The following is a 22727-nucleotide window of genomic DNA, read 5'->3' on the forward strand; positions in this document are numbered from 1 at the left end:
GTACAAAAAGGCTTATTCCTTGTAGAAAGAGGAATAACTCTTGTGCAAAAAGCCCTGTCTTCTGACCATCTACTGTACTTTTTCTTGCGCAAAAACGCGCTTGTAGTGTGGACCCTCCATGAGCTTTTGTGCAAAAATGGCTGTTTTTGCGCAAAAACTCTGCAGTGTAGGTGTAGCCCCAGGGCCTCCAGTAGCTTGTGCTAGATAATTTGGGACATGCTTTAAGGAGGAGAATTGCAACTCCCACACTCTGCCTGAGCCCAAAAGCTTTCTGGAGCAGATTCAAACCAGGGCTCTTGTGTCTGCCTCCATTGTGGTCCAGCAGTTTTTAGCGACAAAACGTGCCAATGTAGACAAGTCCCAAGAGTCTGTTCTCCTCAGTGCAAGGAGAGATGAATGCAGTCCTTTCTTTCAAACACTGATCTTGTGACCACCCTTTGGTCACTGTTAGGCCAGGTTGCTACATTATCAGGGCTCGACAAACCGCTGAATCTACTCGCCCGTGGTGAGTAGATTTCAGCTGGTCGCTCCATGCGCCCCATTCACCAGCGCTTTGCGCATGCGCAGTGCCGGTCTGGCGCATGCGCAGTGCGGGGCTGGCAAGTAGCTCTCGCTGGGGTTTGTCAAACCCTGTGCATTATATTGCGTGGGACTAACACAGTGTGTTACTAAGTAGTGCCTCATACTGGGAGCGCCTCACCCCTGCACCTAGTAATCTGCTCTTCCTTCCATGAAGAATTCAAAGTGCTAAGAACATAAGAATGGCCATATTGGGTTGGCTCAGTTGTCCATCTACTGTCACATCCTGTCTTCTCACCATGTCCAGCATTGCCAGGTGCTTAAAAGGAATGAACTGAACAATAATTTGTTGAGTGATCTGTCCCTTGTCATCCAGTCCCAACTCTTGGCAGTCACAATGCTAGGGACACCCAGAGCATGGAGATGCTTCTCTTCCCATCCTGGCTAACAGCCATTGATGGGCCTGTCTTCATGAACATACAGCCTCTCTCCGAGTTACGATCAAGTTACGGACCAAACACTTGACTATAACTCGATCTGTTAGTAACTCGGACTCCATTGAGTTACACGCAACCGCACTGTTCATAAGCGTGGGTCATGTGCGTAACTCAGGGACCGCTTTTACAACTGCTCCATGAGAGCTTTGGTTGTAAGTGAGAACGGTCGTAACTTGACCGTTCGCAACTTGAGGAGCAGCGGTATCTAATGCTTTTTTTTGAACCCCGCTATGCTAGTGAGGTTTAATTTATAAAGTCCAAAAATAATTTGGAACCTAGACAGACTATTTTCATGCATTGAATGAGGCAGGGTCCTCTGGAAATAGCCTGTAATCATGTAAGTACAGACTATATCATAATGCCAATGCATATTGTGGGGGGAAGAAAGAGCGAGAGGAATTACTAGTGCATAAGCAATCCTAAATCTTGCATTTCCTAATGTTCAAGCACTTGACCTTGCAATATTGTTAACATTCTTTTAATGTTGCTTTAAAAAATTGTACATCTTATAAAGATTATATAAAGGTTTGAAGTTTAATGTATATTATGAAGTAGGTGTGAGATATTGCTACACCTCACAGACCAGAGGACATAAGACATTATCACTTTAACGGCCTGTACAAATAGGGCCCGTTCATAAGAATAATCACATTTCTTTAACTAGAGTTTATCATGTGTAATGTAATTTATAGCCTACGTCATATCTATCACTTCATAATATTGAGCTGGATTGTAGTTTACTTTTTCAAGTTATGCAAACCTGGGCGCAGCAAATTCTTAGATAGAACACTGCCAAGAAAAAAAAATTGCATTGCTGGAAGCTGCGCTAGTGATTCAATAGGTGGCAGTTTTCCTTCTAAATTGGCACTGAGGCCCTGGCTCAGTGCCAAAGGATGTTAAGGACTAGTCACATTTGCTTATCGGATAGTCAGTCAACTTGTCTTCCCCCCCCTCAGCAAATCCGCCCCACCAAATCCCAGACCATGGCAGTTTTACAACTGGGGGGTGGGCAAAACCAGAGCAGGTTGTCTACCCCACAGCCTAGCCCCAAGTAAATAGGCCGCTGGTGGCTGATAGTATTTTAAGCATTGTGTGGTCTAGTCCTATTGAACTGGGTTATTGAGCACAATGGTTGTAAGGCTGTGGGCTGTTGTACTCTTGTGCTGTCCTGCTGCTACCACCAGTGGCATGTGGTACTAGAACTGTATTCAGCCCCATGTGTGCAGATTAAAACATTGGTTTTATAGCACTCCACATATCCACACACCAGTGGCAGTCTCCCAGAATCTCTGTTGTCTAGGAACAGAATCCTGATTGGGTAACATGTAGAAGTTATGCTTAATACTTTTTCCACGATTTCCTGGGCACTGCTTCAAACAGGAGAATTGCTTATTTGTGTGCATGTAAAGTCCATGAAGCCCCAACCTTTGCAAACAAATAGTGGTATATTTTTCCAACCAAACCCCCTAAAGACAAAAGAATTAAAACCTGTATGTAACTTATCTCTTACTTACCTTAGTCCAAGAAGTTCAGGATGGGTGGAAAACTTTCTTGTCTTTTAATTCATTCACAATGTTGCAGACTGAGAAAATGCAAGCGAAGGTCGCACAGTTTAAGCAGGACCAAATATAAATGGTGGGCTGGGGGCTGTTAAAATAAAGAGCTGCTGTCTCCTCTTAGCAAAAATAGGCATGGGAGGGTATTTGGTGAGTGAGGTGCTATCAACATATTTCTCTCGAGGAGATTTGCTAATTGAAGAATTCATCCTTGCAATTTTGCCATATATTTTCCCTAGCCTGGGTACAGTGACCTAACTAATGTCAGGGCTGGAAGCATTTCTCATTTGTCAGTGCACAGACCAATGCCAGTGATGTCGAGGGCCAGAGTTTGGAAATCATAATTCTTAATGTAAAATGAGCAGTGATTGAAACCTTGCCCGTGATTCATTCATCTGGAGAAATTGCCAATGGGCCCTGGAGCCTGAGCCAGGTGTAGAACTGTGGGCAAAAGCCACCCTTTCCTGCAGAGAAGCAGCATGAGACTTCTGCAGGAGCGGGTGCTGCACTGAGGAGTGAAATAATAATGAAAAGGGAAGACTTGAGAGCTGTGTCATGCCCAGGGGAAATAGCTGACTCTGGCACATCACTGCTTCTCTGAGGTAGCTGAGCCTTGCAGGAAAGATTCCCTCCCTGTAACTGGGACAGCTTAGAGTGGTTCATGCAGGGTGTCCAATGTATGCTCAGTGCTGGGTCGCCATCTGACCTGCAACTAGGTCCAGATCTGCCAGCCAGCCCTGGTTAAAAGGTGATCTGTAACTGGGATCTAACTCTCTTCCCTCCTCCCCCCAATAACCAGATTAACAGCCTGGACAGTCCAGGGCAAGTTGGATCCAACTCCTGTAGCATGGCAAAGTCTGAGCCTGGTCTAGTTAGTGGGTGCCCTTCTTGGTTACAGAGCTACTTGTCTAGGACCAAAGTGTTCCTTAGAAGGCTGGTGTAGCCATATTTCTGTGATCGCCCTGCTCTGCTGCCCCAGAGGGAGTGTTCCTGTGCCAGCTGGAAGTGCAGGATCCCTTTGTCAGAGTTCTGTCACTTGAAATTGTCTCACGTATTACTGTGCATGCTGTGAAAGGCAGGTATGAGCTGTAGCCCAGTTCACTTCCATGGGGCCATTCTGTGCTGGACTCCACTGGAAAGGAGACTGTGCGCGAAGTACAGAGGAAGCACAGCTTCTCAGGTTCAGCCAGCGCTTCGCACAATCCAGTCTCCTGTCTCTGACAGAGGCCAGTGCCAGCTGTTCAGAGGGAAGTGCAAGAGTCCCAGTGGGATAGCCATGTCAGAGACAGAATGTGGTATGTTCCCCAGCCTGCAACCAGGCCCTTGGGAGTGACCCTAAGGATCTGTACAGTTCCATGGCGCAGGCCTACAGCCTCTGGGATTCCAGAACAGGCCCTTGAAATGACAGCTTTCTTTGGGTATTGCTGCATTTAGACACCCGATGCTGGCCCATCCCAGCTGGGCTGCGTTGCAGTGCAGACCTCCAGGTTTGGTCTGGACGTATGATCCTGTGAGGTGGAAGGGTCCCTAGGTATACACAGACACACCATCCATCCAGAGTATTGCTGGCTGATCCTGTCCAAAGAGTCCACCATCCTTTGGAAACTTCATTACACGCTGGGTTCCAATAATATACTGTGGCCTTAAGTACCACAAGCTGTCCTTTTTCACATAGCCCCAGCATTTGCATTCTAGGTCTGTGCATATGGGACCTGATCACCACCTGGCATGAATCAGTGGCACTCTGCCATTTTGCCCAGATGCGGACCTGGTCCTTGTCTCTTGGGACACCCCCTTCTGCTCATTTCCCCAGAGGCTGCCTCAACACATTTTCTTCCCTGTAAGTCTCAGCCAGGCTGGGGGCAGTTTTCCAGCACCTCTCTAAAGCTGGTACAACCTGTTGTTCATTTCCTGGCCAGTCACCCAGTGCAATTGCTGCATGAGGCCAAGCTCCCCCATGGGAAGAGAGGTTGCACAATCCTATCCTGTCGTGCTTACTCATGGATGGCACAGGTTCCATCAGCTGTGGCACTTTTGGCTGTGGCGGAGAGGGTTCCAGTCCAGAGGACATGTGATAGTTTGAATGTGAAGTTCCTCTAATAGCTGGCCCCAGAGCTTTCCTGGATTCTGTGTCAAGTGAATAGTTGGGAGCGACCCGACTTACATCTGCCAACAACATGTCTGGCCCAAATGCCAACTGGAGCACTGAGGAGGCCTGTGAGTGACTCTGCCCCAGGCAATGAATGAATTGCATTCCTTTAGGCTCCCAAAGGAGTCCTCCCCTCTGTCACAGAGTAAGGCTAGTGTGGCTATAAGCCAGGGGCTCTTTTGCGGTGCAGAGGGGCTGCACTGCCGGGGGATATCGGAAGTGTCATGGGGGAAGGGAACCGGAAGTAGGCACTGCCTTAGCTTGTTGTGTGGCTGCACGAGGGCTGCCTCGTATTCTGCATGATGGGGAGTTTGGTGGCTGCACATTGGATGCTTGCTCAATGAAGGGGAAGGGGATAAGTGGGACCTTAGTAGACTGTTTACAGCCCCGCCCTGCAACCCTGGGTGCCTCTATGCTGTACAGCTTTGACTCAGGGCATGCACTCAGCACAGTGACCTCACCTTGGCTTCCACCAGCTTGGCTGCTCCTTGCATACTGAGAATCCCCTACAGTGCTTTGCCTCTCACCAAGCCTGATCGAGTAGCTGCTCCTTCAGTGAGCCAGCACACAGAACCAGCCAGCTGGTGTGTCTAGGGGTTTTGCTTCTCAGTTTGAGACTGCACCAAGTTGTCTGTAAAAATGAGGTGTACTGTGGCACGCATCTTAGAGTCTAACACATTTATTGGAGCATAAGCCTTCATTAGTAAATCCTGCTTTCTCCCATGAAAGTGTATGCCCTAATAAATTTGTTAGTTTTTAAGATGCCACAGGACTCCTCATTGTTTTTGCAGACACAGATTAACACGCCTATCCTTCTGAGCCTTTTGTCCTGTGTTAATGGGCAACCTCATCTTGAAGGATTCCTTAGAATATGCTACACAATATCAGTACATTTAGCTATGATATGAAGTTCCTTTCCCAGACCCGAAGGACTATGTGTGGGTTGAAAGCTTGTCTCCTTCACCCACAGACATTGGCCCAGAAAAAGATATTTCCTCTTACCCACTTTGAACCTCTGGGCTGAGACTAACTTGAGCTATTTCAATCCACTCCGTACACTGCTGGCCAAGTCTGAAGAAATTAAGAACACTGCTGAAAGTGGAATAGCTCTATCAAGGCTGAAGCCACTCTGTAGCTGATACAGGTAGAATCACCACAAGCCCCTGTTCCTAGCAAGCAGAGGGAGCAGCTAAGCCAGGAAGTAGTCCCTCCCCTTCACCAGTATTGCTGCTCTATCAATATGGTGCTGGTCCCTTGGGTCTGTGATAGATAGCAGGGAGAAAGGCACCATCCTCTCTGCCTGGGCCATACCTGTCTATCCTGTCTCCTTTGAGATCACTCAGTCACACCCTAAAATTCAATAGCCAAACCTGGCCGATAAGGGGCAATCCCTGAAAATCCTGAAGAGAGGGACAAATATTTATTTTGGAGCTTGCACACCCGTAATGCTGATGGATGAAAGAAGGACATCATGTAGGTGAAGTAACATGGCAAACAAAAGGAAAAATTCAGACACGGCCTCCTTTTTGGACACACGCCCATTTGTGGCTGTGGTTTGCAGGAGTCTTAGTGACAAAATACATATTAGACACTTAGAGTTCCCATGGGCTGATGGTTTTAAGTTTCCTTTACTCGTATTTACTCGTTATGCTAAATGCTGTCACGGTCCAAGGTTTCCTTCCGCTTTTCTTTTTAAGGCACATTTGTAAAAATCTTTCATGCCAGCAACCAGGCAGTACCATTTGCATGAATTCTATTCTTTGAGATTTACAACAGGAATGCTTTCTATAGAAATTTTCCTGATCTTCATATATTAAGGCAAAACAATCAAGTGCAATATATAGTGTTTTTATATAGGTTGGGCAGCTTAAGGATTACACACAGCTCTGACTGTTCAAATGTTTCAGCTGATAGGAGAAGGGGCAGATTGGGAGGGACCTCACAAGGATTCTGGGAGCTTGGTTAGTTTGGTTTCCCCTGTTCCCTGGCATTTAGGGAGAGCTGGGGCCCATACTACTGGGACTCCTCTGAAAATCCCAGGCCACATTTGACCACTAATCAGTGCTGCTGCATGCACATGTGATTCGCAGAGGGAAAATGAACCCAGATTCAGGCAGCGATCTAGGGGCAGACCTGCTAACATATACTCCTGAGGGAATTGTGTGCTAAAAAATTAAAAATTGTGAGTGCAGTGTTTTAAAATTCTTCAAATTTTGTCTCAAAAGCATGGCTCCAGCATGGCAGTAAGGAGCACAGGTCATTGGTTGCATTGAGGTGGGAAAGCACCCTGAACATCTCCCCCCCCCCCCCCAATACAGGGACGTAGCAGTGAGGCTGAACCAGATCCTGACAGTGCCCCTCTGTGCTAGGTGCACCAGGTGTGGCTGAGCAAGCTCCGTCCAACAGGATCCAAGCATGGAGGGGATTAGTGTGGGGTGAGAAGTTTCTTTGTGGGACAGTCTGGGTGCCAACAGCTCAGTGAAAGATCTGGATGCTCAAGGCTCATTGGGGGGGTTCCAATGGGATTCTGTAGGGGATCCAGGTGAAGGTGGTTGGTGCTTAGCAGGGAGACCTGGAGAGATGGGGCTTGGCCAGGAGGTCTGGGTGTAGAGGTTCGTGGGGGCTTGATGGGGTGGGGGTCCAGGTGCAGCTGGTTGGGCTCAGTGGGGTGGAGGTCTGAGTAGGGAGGTTCAGAAGAGTCCAGGTGTTGAGGGGTCGGGGTCAGGCTTGTCAGTGTGAGGGTTCGATTGGCCTGCTTAACAGGCGAGTCCCAGCAGCTGCCAAAGGGATGCCAAATGCTGGGCTCCCACTGATTCCCTTATCCCCTTTTCTTCTGTGTCTCCTTCTCCTCACTCCCCCTTGCCCTATGCCCCCTCCTTTCTTCTCCATTGTTTCCTGCTCCTCTTCTTCATTTCCTTCAGCCCTACCCCAGGCACTCACTGTTCACAGAAAACAGGAAGGTTCTAACAGCCAGTACTAATAGTAGGAGAGCACAACTGGCAGAGTCCCTTGGAAACTTAGCCTCCTCCAGTTGGGCTGTTCTCTGCTTGCAGAAAGGGGGGTGTGTGAAGGAGCATAGCCTGTAACCCCATAGTTGCCCCTCACCCTTCATTGTCATTTTTTGCTGGCCAGGTACCACAGGCACTCAGAATCCACCCAGGAGTAACATCAGTAACTTAACACTGCAATTCAGAGCAGGAGCACAATTACTCCCAAGACCAGATGTTTGCCTCAGGCTTTCAGGTGCACAATGGGCTGCACACAGGTAGATCAGGTCTTAGTTTCAAACAAACAGTGCTACCAAGTATCGGTTCTCCCTTATGCTGAGCAGAAACCAGAGCTGTACTAGTTTAAGTAAAGGTGTGATTGTTTACAGCTTTGGTGTAGTTGAATATGTGGACACTCACATGGGTTTGGCTTGTGTTGGCAGGTGTGTAGGTGCAGGCTAAAGCTTCAAAGCCAGTTCCAAAGTAAGAGAAACATTCACACGGGCTTCACTTTCACTTGTCAGTGTATAAGCCCTTAAAAGTCAGCCTGCAGGACAAGCAGTTCCCCAAGGTCCTCTGTTCAGGCACAGCCAGTGGCCAAAAAGCACATTTAAATAAAGAAGCATGATCATTCCCCTCTCTCATCTTTAGATCAGCCCCTTCCTTCTTTTAAATGGCTTAGGTTTCACTTCTACTTTCCAAGGGTTAAAACCTACCTCCATTCAGAAGTTGCCCCACTGGCTGGATCCACAGTTCCTGTGTAGCCTCCCACGGGCTGGGCCCAATTAGTCTAAGTCATTTTAGATTGAGCTGGCTGAAAGGTGGCAAAAAATTCTCACACAAGGTTGGGATGTTGGTGTTTTCAGGTAAAATTCTGACTTGCTGTAATGTCATAGTGTTAAAGGGATTTTCACAATGTCATAAAGCAAAAAGGCAAGCCATGTAGGCTGGCACTGCCACCTTTCTGCAGTTAAAAAAATGCTGTGAAGAAGAAAGCGTGCTCTCCTCATTTGGCTGCGAAAGTTACAAATGAATACTGACCTGCAGTACTTTTCCACATCTTAGCTGATACTTTTAGTGCAGACTTCAGATCAGCAAAAACGCATTAAAGAATGCAAAAGATTTCATGCAAACTTAATACATTGCTCACACATAATGAAGCACAGAAGAACCTGTCATTATGAGCACAGATTATTTTTAAGCCACATTTAACAATTATGCTACACCCTAGTTTAATAAGGCTTTAACATACAAATGTCTCAAATTTTTCTCATCTTAAAATATCACAAAGCAAAAGGAACAATGAATTCAAGTTTTATGTACAACATTAAGAAAAATGAAATTTATTTTTCCAAAACATACATATATATATATATATATATATAGTATTTAAATGATGTAATAAGCTCTTACAAAAGTAAACATTTTGGTAAATTGTAATAAAAAAGGTTATAGTTTCAGCCCATAATTTCAATCAATTTGCTGTGCTTAAAAAGGGAACAAATCTTAATATTCTATATGAGACATCTGTCAAGGAAGGTCACCTGGGGACATTACTTCTTGCACCAGTCATAATATTTATACTGTCCTGTGCAGCTCCACCAAGCTTAAATGTCCTGTCTGTATAGCGCTCACTGGAGGACTGCGGCCTCCACTCTAAGATGATAAAATATGGAGCTAATACACATTTTGTATGGTCAATTTTTCCAAAATTCACTCTGTATAAAAGTAAAGAAAAAATGTTTGTTTTGGTTGATGTTAGACAAGAAAAAGTGATACTGTGTCCATTAAAAAAAATCGAATACAATGTGTAAACTTGTACAATTTTAGCAGCATTTTCCAGTCCTTCATAAAGTAACAACAACAAATAATTGAAAGCAGTATTCTTGTCTACCTAATTTAGCATATGGGAAAAATATGGCAATAATCGCTGATTCATCATTAGTTTATGAACAACAGCATTTGAATAAACTATTTGTGGGGAGCACTGCAGCAAATACATAAACAACATTTTCTGGCAATGTAAATATTTACAACTCTTATTTACAGTTTTTAAACTTATAAAAATATTGTAGAGCTAGAAAGTTGTGTAAAGTCAAGTTTGGGATTAAAAAGGCTCACTCATCCAGCAGACTTGGAAAAACTTTGCATAGCTGAATTAACCTTTCTTGTTCATTCTGACTGTAGTAAAAACAGTACATATAAAAATCCTGTGGATGAGATATCCCTGGAAGCTTCTAAGTCTTCACTTCTGCCTCTCCAACACTACTTTTTGGGTGAGCCAACATCCACTGTGATTTTTGTATATAGCGGGTATTTATCAGTTTTCACTAACTTGTATGACAGTGTATTTAAGCCATCGGAATTCATTGTCTCCCTCGTGCGAGCAATTCTGTCAAACCTGTGGGAAAAAAATTGCAATACTGTAATATATACCCCTTGTAATGACCTCAAACTCTAAGCAGCACACTGTTCAGTGTGGCTCAGTGGCCACAAGAAGCCAAACTGTGGCTTAAGCTGCATGTGGCTCTTTTAAAGTTACTGCCTGGCTTGTGCACCTCCAGTGCCTATTATTCTACACCTACCAGACAGCAGGGAGGGAAAGCCTGGGGCTTCTGTCCTGTGGTGAGGATGGGAGCTTCTTCCAGAGATGACTGGTGTCTGTTGAGAGTGGGAGGGGAGGACAGTTTACCTGCTTCCCCCTCCCCACCATCAACAGGGCACACCTCTAACCTTCAGCAGCGTCCAAGTATTAGCTGCATGTGGAGCAGCAGCAAACAGCTGGAAGCTTTAGGGTGAGGGGCAGTTGCTTGAGCTCCACAGGGAGAGGCATCAACAAAAACATCTGCTCACCCTGCAGTTTCCAGCTGTTTGACTCCACAGCTCCAGCTGGCTCCAGCCCACCATGTCAAAAATCTGGGGGGAGCAAGTGACCCCACATGACCTCCTCCACACTTTGCCTCTGGATTCTGGCCAGCGAGGAAGAGAGGTTCCTCAGTGCTTCAGCCCTGCTTAACACGCTTTCTGGGTCTCAAAGCTTCGGCAGCAACAGGACTGAAGCCTCAAACCCTGGCAGACCTCTCCTGCAGGCCTGAAATTCAGACACCCCCATTCCCACAGAGCTGAAGCCCCAAGCCCTTGTAGGTGCGCCTCAGCTCTTGAACTTCTGAAGACTGTCATATGCGGCTCAGTAGGTCAGAACATTTGGTTTCCACTGGATTCAAACAATCTGAGTATCCTAGCCTGTTCCATCAGGTTAGGGTGCAGTAATTGTGTGGACACTCGGCTATCTGAGCACAGTAACTCATGTGATCAGACCTCCATACAGGAAGGGGGATGTGAGATGACTTGGAACTGCCAGCCTGGAGAGCATCGCTTAACTATTCAAGAGGGGGAAGGAAGATGGACACACCTCTGTGGGTTGGGTTCATTTTTTTGGTCTCTTGAATGGCGAATCATGCGGCACTTCCCAACGACAGCATCTGGGCGAGATATCCTCATACCTTTAAAAACTAGCCTGAAAGTGAACATAGCAAGAAGTGGTTATTACTCCTAGTAAGTACTTGAGTATGCAGTTAACGACACTGCTACCTCAAGATAAACTCTGCAAAATTTAGAAGAGCTGATTAATAGGGCTGGATGAAATTTTTCAGTTGAAACTTTTTTGGGGAGGCCAGAGGAATGCAGATTCAGAGCAACCAAAATATTTCACAAATTTGTGCCAATTTTGGTGAATTGTTTCAGTCAAAAAAGAAAAACAAATGATGCCAACACTGTGTCTGCCACACTGCCCCGTGAAGTCAGTGCTGGAACCCTGCTGTTACCCTCTGAACTCCTATGAACCCTATTTTGAACTCCTATGGCTGGCTAACCTGGGGTCAATCTCATAGGGCTCCAAGTGCTATCAGCTTCCACAAACTCAAGTGGCAGTTGGGGATGCCCAGGATCTACCCATCTCCATTTCTTCCGAACTTAACTGGCTCTCCAGCAGCAGCCTCTCACTTGTCTGCCTCATCACTACTGTTCTGTACACATGCCTACATTAGACTCATGATTTTTTCAAAACCCACTTGCCATCTGATTTGCACTATCCAAATTTCTTCTTTGGCCCCCAGCAGGGCAGTAATGAAGCTACTCAGAGTACAGAGCTGAAGGCCTGGCTGGGGGCAGCTATCCCACTGCAGAGTGGTTCTAGCTGCATGGCAGGGAGCCCTCTCCAGTGCTGGTATCATGGGAAGGAGAGCAGGGCCATGAGCATGGAGCTGCAGAGGAGCTCCCTGCCACTCATGCCCCTTCAATTATCCCACCTACCCAAATAAAATTGGAGTCTCCTGTGCTACTCGATTGACCAGGCATGCACTGTGTTTGTTTGAAACTGGCATAACTAGTGCTCCAGGCTTTAGTGCCGCATGTTATGAAATCTGAGCACAGGACCAAAGCTGGGTCTGATTCTGCCCACTCTTGAGGCCTGGGGGAAGTTAGACATTACAAGCAATCTGTAGATATAATTTTAGCTGTAAAGTGTCTGGCAATCCAAAGTATCACCAGTATCCCCCAAATGCAGCTCCCCTTTCCTGATATACTGTAGCATCTGACAGACCGAATTCTTGCCCTTCAGACTACAGCAAACTTTTCTAACACCTGCCAGCTGGCACACTTGTATGTTCTCTTTGCTGTTACTACATGTAGTCAAGGGCTGCAGAAAATTCTAAGTCTAAGGATAGTAAAGCTATGGAGCAGGCATCCAAGGGAGACTGGAGGCTTTTAAGAACAGGTTGAACCAAACCCCTGTTAGGGATGATCTAGGTTTACTTGGTCCTGCCTCAGCACAGGGTGTTGAACTTGGTGACCTCTTGGGGTCCCTTCCTGCTTAATGTTTCCATGATTCTACAGTTTCAGAATTGACAGCACTCCCTCCCTTTTTGAATGTCCTCTAGCCTATCTGCCACAGTTTCCAACCACAGATGTCAGAGCAGTTTACTAAGGGATATAATTGTCCTTTAAGCAGAAGATATCAGCTATTTTTTTTAAACCGTTAAACCATAAAATTTACCAATGTTTCAGCCAATATTTGTGTGAAGCTGATCCATAAACTCAGGGAAGCCAAGGGGCAGAGAAACATTTCAGACTAAACATATAGTAGTAAAACATTTTGCATATGAACTGAAATCAAAATACCAGTGATTTCCAAAAACTACTGGTCTGATCTCCCAGTAGAAAAACAAAGTGTAAAAACTAAACTCAAGTTGCACTGTGCAAATAGATCCTTGTTCTGTTTTCTGTGGTATTTCATGCTCACTGCTGGAATTTTTAAGTGCTCTACTTTACACTTTAGTATTTGCAGCTGCTTAGATTTTGCAGACAGACACCATTCCCCATATTCTGAAACTGCAAGAATCCAGATTGCACCGAGTTTCACACTGGCCAATATACAAAGAACCAGTGTCCCCAGCTCTTCTACCCATCTCCCTGGAGTTGTAGAGTTTCCTGACCTGGTAATTTGAGGCTGGAGCTCAGTCCCCAGGTGGGGGTAGGAATCACTTACATACCAAGTGAGGAGAAAATAGATTCTGGAAGACAGATGGAATCTTGCTGTTGCTGCATCCATAGCCCCAACCTCAGTCCTAGCCTTTAGCGACCCCAGCATCTGCCGGGCCTCACACCGAGATCCACACCACCAGCAAACTGCTCACAGAGCTCATACAACAAGACCTCTGCCACTGTGTGCTGGCTGCTCCTTCCTGTGCAGCTTGCTTTGATTGGGAGCCAATGCAAACAATGAGCAGGGCGCCTCGCGCTCCAGGACCTTCCTTGGCTGCAGACTCATATAGCACCAGGCTGGAGCTGTGCATTTGCATCAGCCTGCACCTGAATCGTGACAGTGCCTCCAGGTGAGAAGGGAAATAAACACAGGAGCTGTCAGCAAGGCTGTTTGGGTGCATACATGCAGCTCCAGATCCCAGCCCACCTCCTCCGGCTTGCTGTGAAATCTGAACCCTACGTCAGAGATGACTCCATTGCCACTTCCCTACTAGGGCTGTGCTGCAGGGTCAGAGATGGAGAAATGCCCTGAACGGCCCTAGCCAGCAATTAATTTGGTGCAGTCCCTGGCCCCAAGACACAGGAACAGGAATGGGCTGTTGCTCCCAGCTAGCGCTCCCCAGGAAGGATTGCAAGTTCCCAAAGAGCTCTTCCACTGGAGGTGCCTTTACACAGCATACCTGCTGCTCAGAGACCCTGGCTTTTTAGCACACATGGTGCAGCACGTGAAACTGAAGTGGCCAGACAGTGTCAGTGCACATGTCGAGGCACTGCCCACATCTACCTAGGACAGCAACAAAGCAATAGCTACCTCACCAAGAGAGAGAAGAGGGAAATCTGTAGCATGCAGAGCTGCAGATACAGCACAGGCTCAAGTCAACTACTGTAAGCATTGCTCAAGGGGGCCATAAGTCACAGGAACAGCAGTGCTGAGGCTAGCAGAGGCTTTTAGCTGCACAACACTAAGGGCAGAAAATCTGGCAGAGCATGTTCCACCTTGGGTCTTTACCTGTTATAAATGTCGTCATCTTCGCCACCCCAGCCCCAGTAATCATTAGGAAATCCGTTGATTTTTACAAACTGTTCCTTGCTTAGAGCAGACACACCTCCAAAATACTGATTGTACGGTAAACTGCAAGGGGGAAAAGAGCTTTGTTAGTGCACCATGCTTGTTACTGAAAAGCCCAGGCTGGATGGTGCCATCAGACACAGCCCTGAGCAAAGGGATGCATACAGTGCACCCCTCAACCTATTCCCATAGGCACTGTGACTCCTCAGCTTCAGGGTCAGGCTATTAGTGATGCTGATCAGGACCAGCAGTAAGTTACTGTCCCACCCCTAACCCTTGCTCTACCCCTCTGGCCAGAGAGTCAGGGTGTGAGGTATCAAGGTCCCAATCCTGCTGTTCCAGGCACAGTCAGTGGCTTAGTAGCCTGGCTCACTCCTATGGATCTGGAGAAAAGGTACAAGAGCCCATATAGGCTGATTGGCAGCATTCATATAGCGTAATCTGTACATCTTAGCCCAGTGAAAATCAATGTCCTCTAAGGCCCGGGGTTAGGACTGCAAAGGGGCTTGTTAAAAGCAAGTTTAGAACAGGCTTTCAAGAGCCATATTTAAAACCAAGCTTTTGCCCATTTCCTGACAATGTCTGCTACAAGGCACATTCTGCCTGCAGGATGATGACTGGGGTGATGAACATAAGAACGGCTGTACTGGGTCAGACCAAAGGTCCATCTAGCCCAGTATCCTGTCTACCGACAGTGGCCAGCACCAGGTACCCCAGAGAGGGTTGACCGAAGACAATGATCAAGCGATTTGTCTCCTGCCATCCCTCTCCAGCCTCTGACAAACAGAGGCCAAGGACACCATTTTATCCCCTGGCTAATAGCCTTTTATGGACCTAACCTCCATGAATTTATCCAGCTTCTCTTTAAACTCTGTTATAGTCCTAGCCTTCACCGCCTCCTCTGGCAAGGAGTTCCACAGGTTGACAACACACTGTGTGAAGAAGAACTTCCTTTTATTAGTTTTAAACCTGCTACCCATTAATTTCATTTGGTGTCCTCTAGTTCTTCTATTATGGGAACTAATAAATAACTTTTCTTTATCAGCCCTCTCCATACCACTCATGATTTTATAGACCTCTATCATATCCCCCCTCAGTCTCCTCTTTTCTAAACTGAAAAGTCCCAGTCTCTTTAGCCTCTCCTCATATGGGACCCATTCCAAACCCCTAATCATTTTAGTTGCCCTTTTCTGAACCCTTTCCAAGGCCAAAATATCTTTTTTGAGGTGAGGAGATCACATCTGTACACAGTATTCAAGATGTGGGCGTACCATAGTTTTATACAGGGGCAGTAAGATGTTCTGGGTCTTATTTTCTATCCCTTTCCTAATAATTCCTAGCATCCTATTTGCCTTTTTGACCGCCGCTGCACACTGTGTGGAAGTTTTCAGAGAACTGTCCACGATAACTCCAAGATCTCTTTCCTGATTTGTCGTAGCCAAATTAGCCCCCATCATACTGTACGTATAGTTGGGGTTATTTTTCCCGATGTGCATTACTTTACACTTATCCACATTAAATTTCATTTGCCATTTTATTGCCCAATCACTCAGTTTGGTGAGATCTTCTTGGAGTCCCTCACAGTCTGCTTCTGTCTTGACTATCCTAAACAGTTTGGTATCATCTGCAAACTTTACTACGTCACTGCTTACCCCTTTCTCCAGATCATTTATGAATAAGTTGAAAAGGATTGGTCCCAGGACTGACCCTTGGGGTACACCACTAGTTACCCCTCTCCAATCTGAAAATTTACCATTTATTCCTACCCTTTGTTTCCTGTCTTTTAACCAGTTCTCAATCCAAGAAAGGACCTTCCCTCTTATCCCATGGCCATGTAATTTACACAAGACCCTTTGGTGAGGGACCTTGTCAAAGGCTTTCTGAAAATCCAAGTATACTATATCTACTGGATCCCCCTTGTCCGCATGTTTGTTAACCCCTTCAAAGAACTCTAATAGATTAGTAAGACAGGATTTCCCTTTACAGAAACCATGTTGACTTTTGTCCAACAAATTATGGTGGCTAGGAAGAGGCATGTTGCTGGAATGACTGGCTTGGCTGGGCTGGGCCGGGCCGTCTGTCACTGGAAAGACCGGCAGGGTTGTGTGCGTGCGCGCGCGTGTGTGTGTGTGTGTGTGTCTGTCACTAGAGCACAGACACTCTTAGCGTTTGTTTTTTGGTGCTGTCTTCCTTGACCTCTCCCTCACCACAGTGCCTCAGCCCACACGTTAATGGATGGTTGCAGCCATTTCCAGGTGCAGGAATTCTATGGGTCATGTCTAATTAGCTGATGATACTGCAAAAAGATCTTATTTTTGATCTCATGAGAAGCGCCGGTGACTGCGGGCTGGGAGAGACACTCTCTCCTCATAGCAGAGTGTTATGGGGAATTTCCAACATCCCAATGGTAATCATTCTGGAAAAACTTGTCCAGAAATTCTGACAAACTCTGCTAACACGGTGCTAAATAGAGAGGGCCAAACTGCAATCCCATGGCCTTAAATGGAGATACATGGAGCTTGCTGGTTGCTTTAATGGTTACAGGATAAGAGCGGCTGCTACTGGTTAATCACAAAAAAATCTGAAAAAAAAGCAGCTTCTATTTTTTCTACTTCTGTGACTTTGATATTGGAAAACTTTTAAAACCAACTTCCTAATCTCTTCCACAGACAAACCTTTTGTTCCAGCTGCACTGGGACACATGCAGCCAGCAGTAGTTTTTTTCAGGCCTTTAACTGAAGATATATACTAAAGATGCTGCCATAGGCTTGGGAGGATAAACTGTAGAAGAGTAACAAACAGTTCACTGAAAAGAGCTCTCACCGGAATCCAAACTTATCCATCGATACAGAGAGGTGCCGAGGCTGGCTGTAACACTTGTAGATGTTCCTGTCATCCATTGGAATTAGGTCTACGTCACTAAATACAAAGCAATCATAGTCATATTCTTTCAAAGCTTCTTCGAAGCCTATGTTCAGAAGTTTAGCACGATTAAATGTTTCTTCTCCAGCCTAATTTAAAACAAATAAAAACAATTAAGCATGTTAAGGAGGTTAGGACACACCATCCATTTCTGACCTGTTACCCAGTGTCGCAGCATGCTCATGAGACCTGCACAGCCACCAGAGTCAACGTCCCCCTGAGCCCTCACAGCAAGGTTGATGGTGTTGATGGCTAGCATTACAATCCATCTAAAGGGCTTGACACTGATGCCCAAAGAACTGCTTTGCCCAACGGCTGTATTTTCTGGGCAGCTGAATCTGTGTTGCAGCTCCCACACACGTGGAAATTGAAGTGGTTGATCACAGAATAGCCAGAGCTCGGTATGTTCCCTTCATTACTGGCCCACAAGCTCCTACGAGTACTGGTAATCCCCACTGTACTCTTTATCAGCGTCCACCTATGAGTCTGGGGCAGACGCCTGCTTAGCTACACACGTAGGCATCACTTCCAAAAACCGAAAGTGTCTCAGAAAATGGGACTAAGTCATTTAGACACTTCTGAAATTATTACACATTATTCTTGCATGCCACCTGTTTTGAGGCTAAGGTTGCTTTGTTGTTCCTTAGAAAGGGCCTAACCCAACACCACTGGCTTGGAACTCAAAACTTGTAAAGGAAACTGGCAGAACAAGCAATGGGTTGCATAAGGGAAGAAGACTGAAGGTTTTGCTGTTCTTGGACCCTTAGAACACTATCAAGGAGGTTCAGCCGGTGGCCCCCCCCCAACTGCTTCTCTCTTGAGTTCCAACTAATTCTCCCATGTAGCTGGCTATTATAACAGTATTGGCAGCTTTGCTTGAAAGTCATTTACCCATTTCTACATCTATAGGACAGCAAGCATCAACCATAGCACAGCAAGTCTAGCATGCAGGTCCAGCCTGGACTGAGAAACAACAAATGGAAGCTTAAAGGTTTCTAGTTTATTCTCCCATTGGCACTGCTGCCTGGCTAATAAATATCCTGTCTGATAACTCATTAATTCAAACTGGATAATGGATCTGGCTCATGGAAACCATGTGCAGATACTTTATCAGTGCAAAACTGAAGAATTACACCCAAATATAGGGCTGGGTTTTTCAAAAGCACTGGCCTCTCTGTGCTCCCACCAACTTGACTGAAGAACCAACTCATGCTAAGTCAACTCTTCCACTGAAACTCTTCCACAAGCTGTTGGCTTCACTGATTTAACCCCAAGTTCGTTTGAGTCAGGTTAGGTAAACCTGTGCCGTTTTCTCATGAAGACAAGACCTAGCAGGGAGACCCCAACTATGGAAAAGTGCTTCTGCAAATCCTTGAGCATCAGCAAGTGAAGTGAGCTTGGAGGATGGAATGGGGGAAGGGCAGAGAAGTGCTATTGCTGGCATGGCATTAATCAGCAATGAGGGACTTCTGTGATCTAATTTAGGGATTAAAACCAAATCTGGTACAAATAGGAAATTATTTCCTTTTCTCAGAGAGGTAGCCGTGTTAGTTTGTTTCAGTAAAAACGAGTTCTGTGGCACCTTAAAGATTAACACATTTATTTGTGCCCCTCAGGCTGTGTGCGCACCTCTGCCTGCTAAGAACAGGGTTTACAGGGGCCATTGCCTCACTCCCTGTAGGCAGTTTGGGGCCTGCCATTACACAGAGGCTACAGGACAAGAACAGCATAGATAGGAAATGGAAGGGCTGTGCTCTAGCCATGGATACAGACATCTCCTTGGAGAAGAACTCTGGTCAGGTGAGAGCCAGATTGCAGTGCAGAGTAGGGATGTATTAGTGCAGTCGACGAAACGATTAACTGATAAGTGAGTGCTAGCGACTACACACCACACTTCCCCCCCTGCAAGTACTTTTTTGGTGGGTTTGGCTGACAAGCTGGCTCAGTCCTGGATCACGCCAGAACCCAGCATCAGCCCCCTCTGCAGCACAAGGGCTTGTACAAGTGCTAACTGATTGTGTAGTCAATGAAATTGTTGACTACACAATTAACAAATGACACGCTTCTTAACATCTCTAGAGCAGAGGGTTGTGCGCTCACTCCAGTGCTGTGCACAGAGTTGCTTAGGTTCAATCCTTGCAATACACAATGCCTAAAAGCTGTACTCAATCCTCTGTACCTCAAAGAATATTTTTCAGTGTCCACAGAGATAGAAATGGTCACAGAACCAACTGCAGCAATCTCAGGGTCCCATGAGGTTACTGCTCACAGCTGCTCCAGCTGCTTCTGATGGTTCTGTTGTAGAGCTCCAGTTTTCCTGCACTTTCTTCATTTCCAGCAGCAAGCTAGGAGAGGAAGGTATCTCACTCTAATTTATGCTCCCTAAGCCTTTATTTATGGGAGCAAGTTCAACCACCAACCTCCTGCAGATCCTACATGGCAGCCCTCTTTGAGGCCTTCTGAGGTCAATTTAGAACCCTCATGAAATCAGGGTGTTTCTAAGAAGTCACTCCCCAGAATAAGGGCTTAGGAACAAGCTATTGATTGAACTGAAAACAGAGTTTGCTGCTTGGCTGGAACACAGGAGTTCTCAATTGGGTCAGACCACCCCACCACAGCAAGGACATCCATGGCAAGGACACAGGCAGAGTCCAATGAAGCAGAAACATTTCACCCATTTGGTGTTTTCCCTCCATGCTTCAGTCTGAGACACTCTCTCGTAGATTCAAACAGATCTGTTGACCTGTGATGTGATGTGATGTGACTGTTACAGCCAGACTCCTCAGACTCTCACACAGCCCTCTGGCTTCACTGTAACTTGGAAGGACTGTAAGAGATCTGGCTTTAGCACATTCAAGCTGTGATTTACAGAGCCCTAGCAGCCCAAAATGCACTTGCGACTGGTACATGGAGAGCTGTCTAAGCCAGTGGTTTTCAAAGTACTGGTCATGACCCAGTACTGGGTCCTGGAAGGTCAGGCACTGGATCACTTTGTTGTAGCTGCACCCTGGAAGTGATCAGCAACAGGACTAGTTGCTAGGTGGGGGGTGGGGGCTCCAGGGATTCAAGCTCTGCCCCTCCCCTGAGTACCCCCTCCCAGTGGCCAGTGCCTGGTCAGTGGGAGTTGAGGGGAGCAGTGCCTGCTGGTGAAAACAGCGCACAGGACTGCTTGCACACCTCTGCCTCAGAGCTGAACCTTGCTACTGGCCAATTCTGGGGCACAGCATGGTCTGTGGTGCAAGGACAAGCAGGAAACCTGCCTTAGCACCTCTGTAGTACTGCTGACTACTGCTGGAGAAAAGCCGGCACCCCGATTCCCTGCCTAAGCCCTGAGTCTGTTCCTCTCTTCTCCCCCCCCCCCTTCCAGCCTGCATTCTAGTCAAAAGATATAATTATGTTGGGTCACAAGCATCAATAATTTTCTTCAACTGGGTCATGAGAAAACCACGGGTCTAGCACATGGTGTGAGGTCCTCTCCTTTGTTTCCAGTGACTAAAATCTACCTAGCCCTTCCTGGTAGGTTAGGTCCCTCTCTTAGGCAACTGCTGTCCTTGCCATGGGTCCTTGTATGATTGCAAATGAAGGGGGGAGGGGAGGCTGCTGAGTATTAATGGGAGGGGAAGCCATTCACAAGATAAGATCTCTGCTATGGAAAAACTTCTGAACTGTCCCAGCAAGGACAAGACAGGGCTCGCCAGCTGAGATCAAAACAGGAAGGAGTACATTGAGCGTTTTTTGTTTGTAGTTAAAAAGAGCCATGTGTTTGTCAACTGACAATTCAGAGGCATTGGCAGGGCTGGAGTAACAGATTTAAATTGCTCAGTATCACACCAGCTACTGATGGGTTTAGCCTCATACTAATCTCAACGCTTTCAAAAGGAAAAATACAGAAGCAGAAACTCACAATGCTTTGTACTCATCTGGTTCATTTTTGTGAGTGGAGGCTTAGTTAAAAGCATAATAAAAAAATAAAGGCCAGATTACAACACCCTTTCTCTGCTTTAATATTATCTTGCTCTCTTAATGCTTCAGTGATGCAATTCATTGTAATGAAGGCTATTAAAGCTAGACCCTGACTCTGTACTAAATGAACAAATAATATTCTCGTCTTCTTGCCAAAGAAACATTACTTGAGAGGAATACCACTGTGCCCTGTGCTCAGCCAGATGTAGCTGTGTAGGTAGCTTCCACTTGCAGTGTATTTGGACTGTGTCTGCATGGGGCTCCATTAGCCCCACTGAGATGTAGCTTCCAGTTGCAGAATGTTTTGTTACTTTCAACATTTAAGCTGGAGATAAACAGATGGCAGTCTGATTTCTTTGCCTGTCCTCTGATTATGCAAACCAATTCAGGTCCAAAGGACAATACTGTCTATGCAGGTGTTTGCTGCTTGTTACCATGCAAACCTTAAAGGGACTCCTTGCTGGAGTGAATGAACCATCCCAGCGGATCTCAGTAGCACATGCAAGGTTGATTCACAGCCAAGCAGATGGATAACCCTCCCTATACAGAGCAGAAAGCTGGCAGCTTAATGAAAACAAAGACTTCCCCTTCATTGCCTCAGGACTTAAAATTTGCTTAGCCAAACTGAACAAGAAATGCTGTTTGTGTTAATGGCCAGTCAGTCAACACGAGAGAGGCAAATCTGTACCAAGAAAACCCCTCAGATGGTAGAGTGGTCATTCTTGTGGTTGGGACTGAGGCCACAAAGAGAAGAAATCTCTTTTGCTTCTGTGACTCAGGTGCCCCCAGACAAACTGCTTGACACATGATCTAGCCATATTTTATACAGACTGTACGGAGGGCTCTATAGCCATTTGTCTTGCCCATAGGGACCAGAATGCTAATCCTGAGGGGCCTGCCAAGTAGCTTACCAAGCTCCACACATGCACCCCATGCACGTCCTAGGATGAAGACCCCATGCCAGAAGGGCATGTTTCACTTTTACCGGGCAGGAAATATGGCCTATCACAACCCTTGATAATCTACACTCTACATGGAGACCCTTAACAAAGGAGCAACAGCAGGCTCTCACCAAGGAAGCGGTAAGTGTAGATAGCCCCTCAGGGCCTAGTGCACGTCCATGGAACAACTTCACTTCTTTCTGCCACCCCATCATGGCAGAGAAGAAAAGGAGCCCCCAGAAAATTCCTCTTTCCTGATGGGCTTTAGGTTGGAAGCCTGTTTAGCTCAGAGGAATGCACAGTCAGTCTAGACTCAGGCAGGTGGCATTCTATGGGAGTAGCCCTGCTGGAGAAACTGGAGAGATCTACTGTACAAGTTTTGGAAGCAAGCGATGATCTGAAGTTCCTGGATGGGCCCTAGGTGGGAAGGCCTCTGTCCCACAGGCTCCGAAGGCTTCATTTTGTTTTAGAAAAACCTCTTCTAAGCCAGGAAATACTGGCTTTCTGCAGTAGTGGGGGAGTGGCACTGAGTGTATTCAGAACTATCTGTACCAGGAAGTAACTCGCAACCCTTGTGGAATTG

The 22727-nt window shown here is 46.3% G+C and overlaps 2 protein-coding genes across 3 annotated transcripts in view; one reads left to right on the plus strand and one right to left on the minus strand.

The window, feature by feature from the left end:
* The window catches only part of LOC102459924 (uncharacterized), a 121507-nt gene that overhangs the window by 14023 nt on the left and 84757 nt on the right, over window positions 1-22727 (plus strand). The gene's annotated exons all lie outside the window — the stretch shown is intronic.
* Window positions 8833-22727, minus strand: part of B4GALT1 (beta-1,4-galactosyltransferase 1) — a 52599-nt gene continuing 38704 nt past the window's right edge. The window contains exons 3-6 of the mRNA XM_075931212.1: window positions 17142-17329; window positions 14259-14381; window positions 11121-11225; window positions 8833-10109 (exon numbers count right to left, since the gene is read on the minus strand). Of these exons, the coding sequence (XP_075787327.1) occupies window positions 9974-10109; window positions 11121-11225; window positions 14259-14381; window positions 17142-17329 (552 nt within the window). The 3' untranslated portion in view covers window positions 8833-9973. The remainder of the gene's footprint in view (window positions 10110-11120; window positions 11226-14258; window positions 14382-17141; window positions 17330-22727) is intronic.

The sequence above is a fragment of the Pelodiscus sinensis genome, chromosome 6, assembly GCF_049634645.1.
Source record: "Pelodiscus sinensis isolate JC-2024 chromosome 6, ASM4963464v1, whole genome shotgun sequence".
In the NCBI taxonomy this organism is placed as follows: domain Eukaryota; kingdom Metazoa; phylum Chordata; order Testudines; family Trionychidae; genus Pelodiscus; species Pelodiscus sinensis.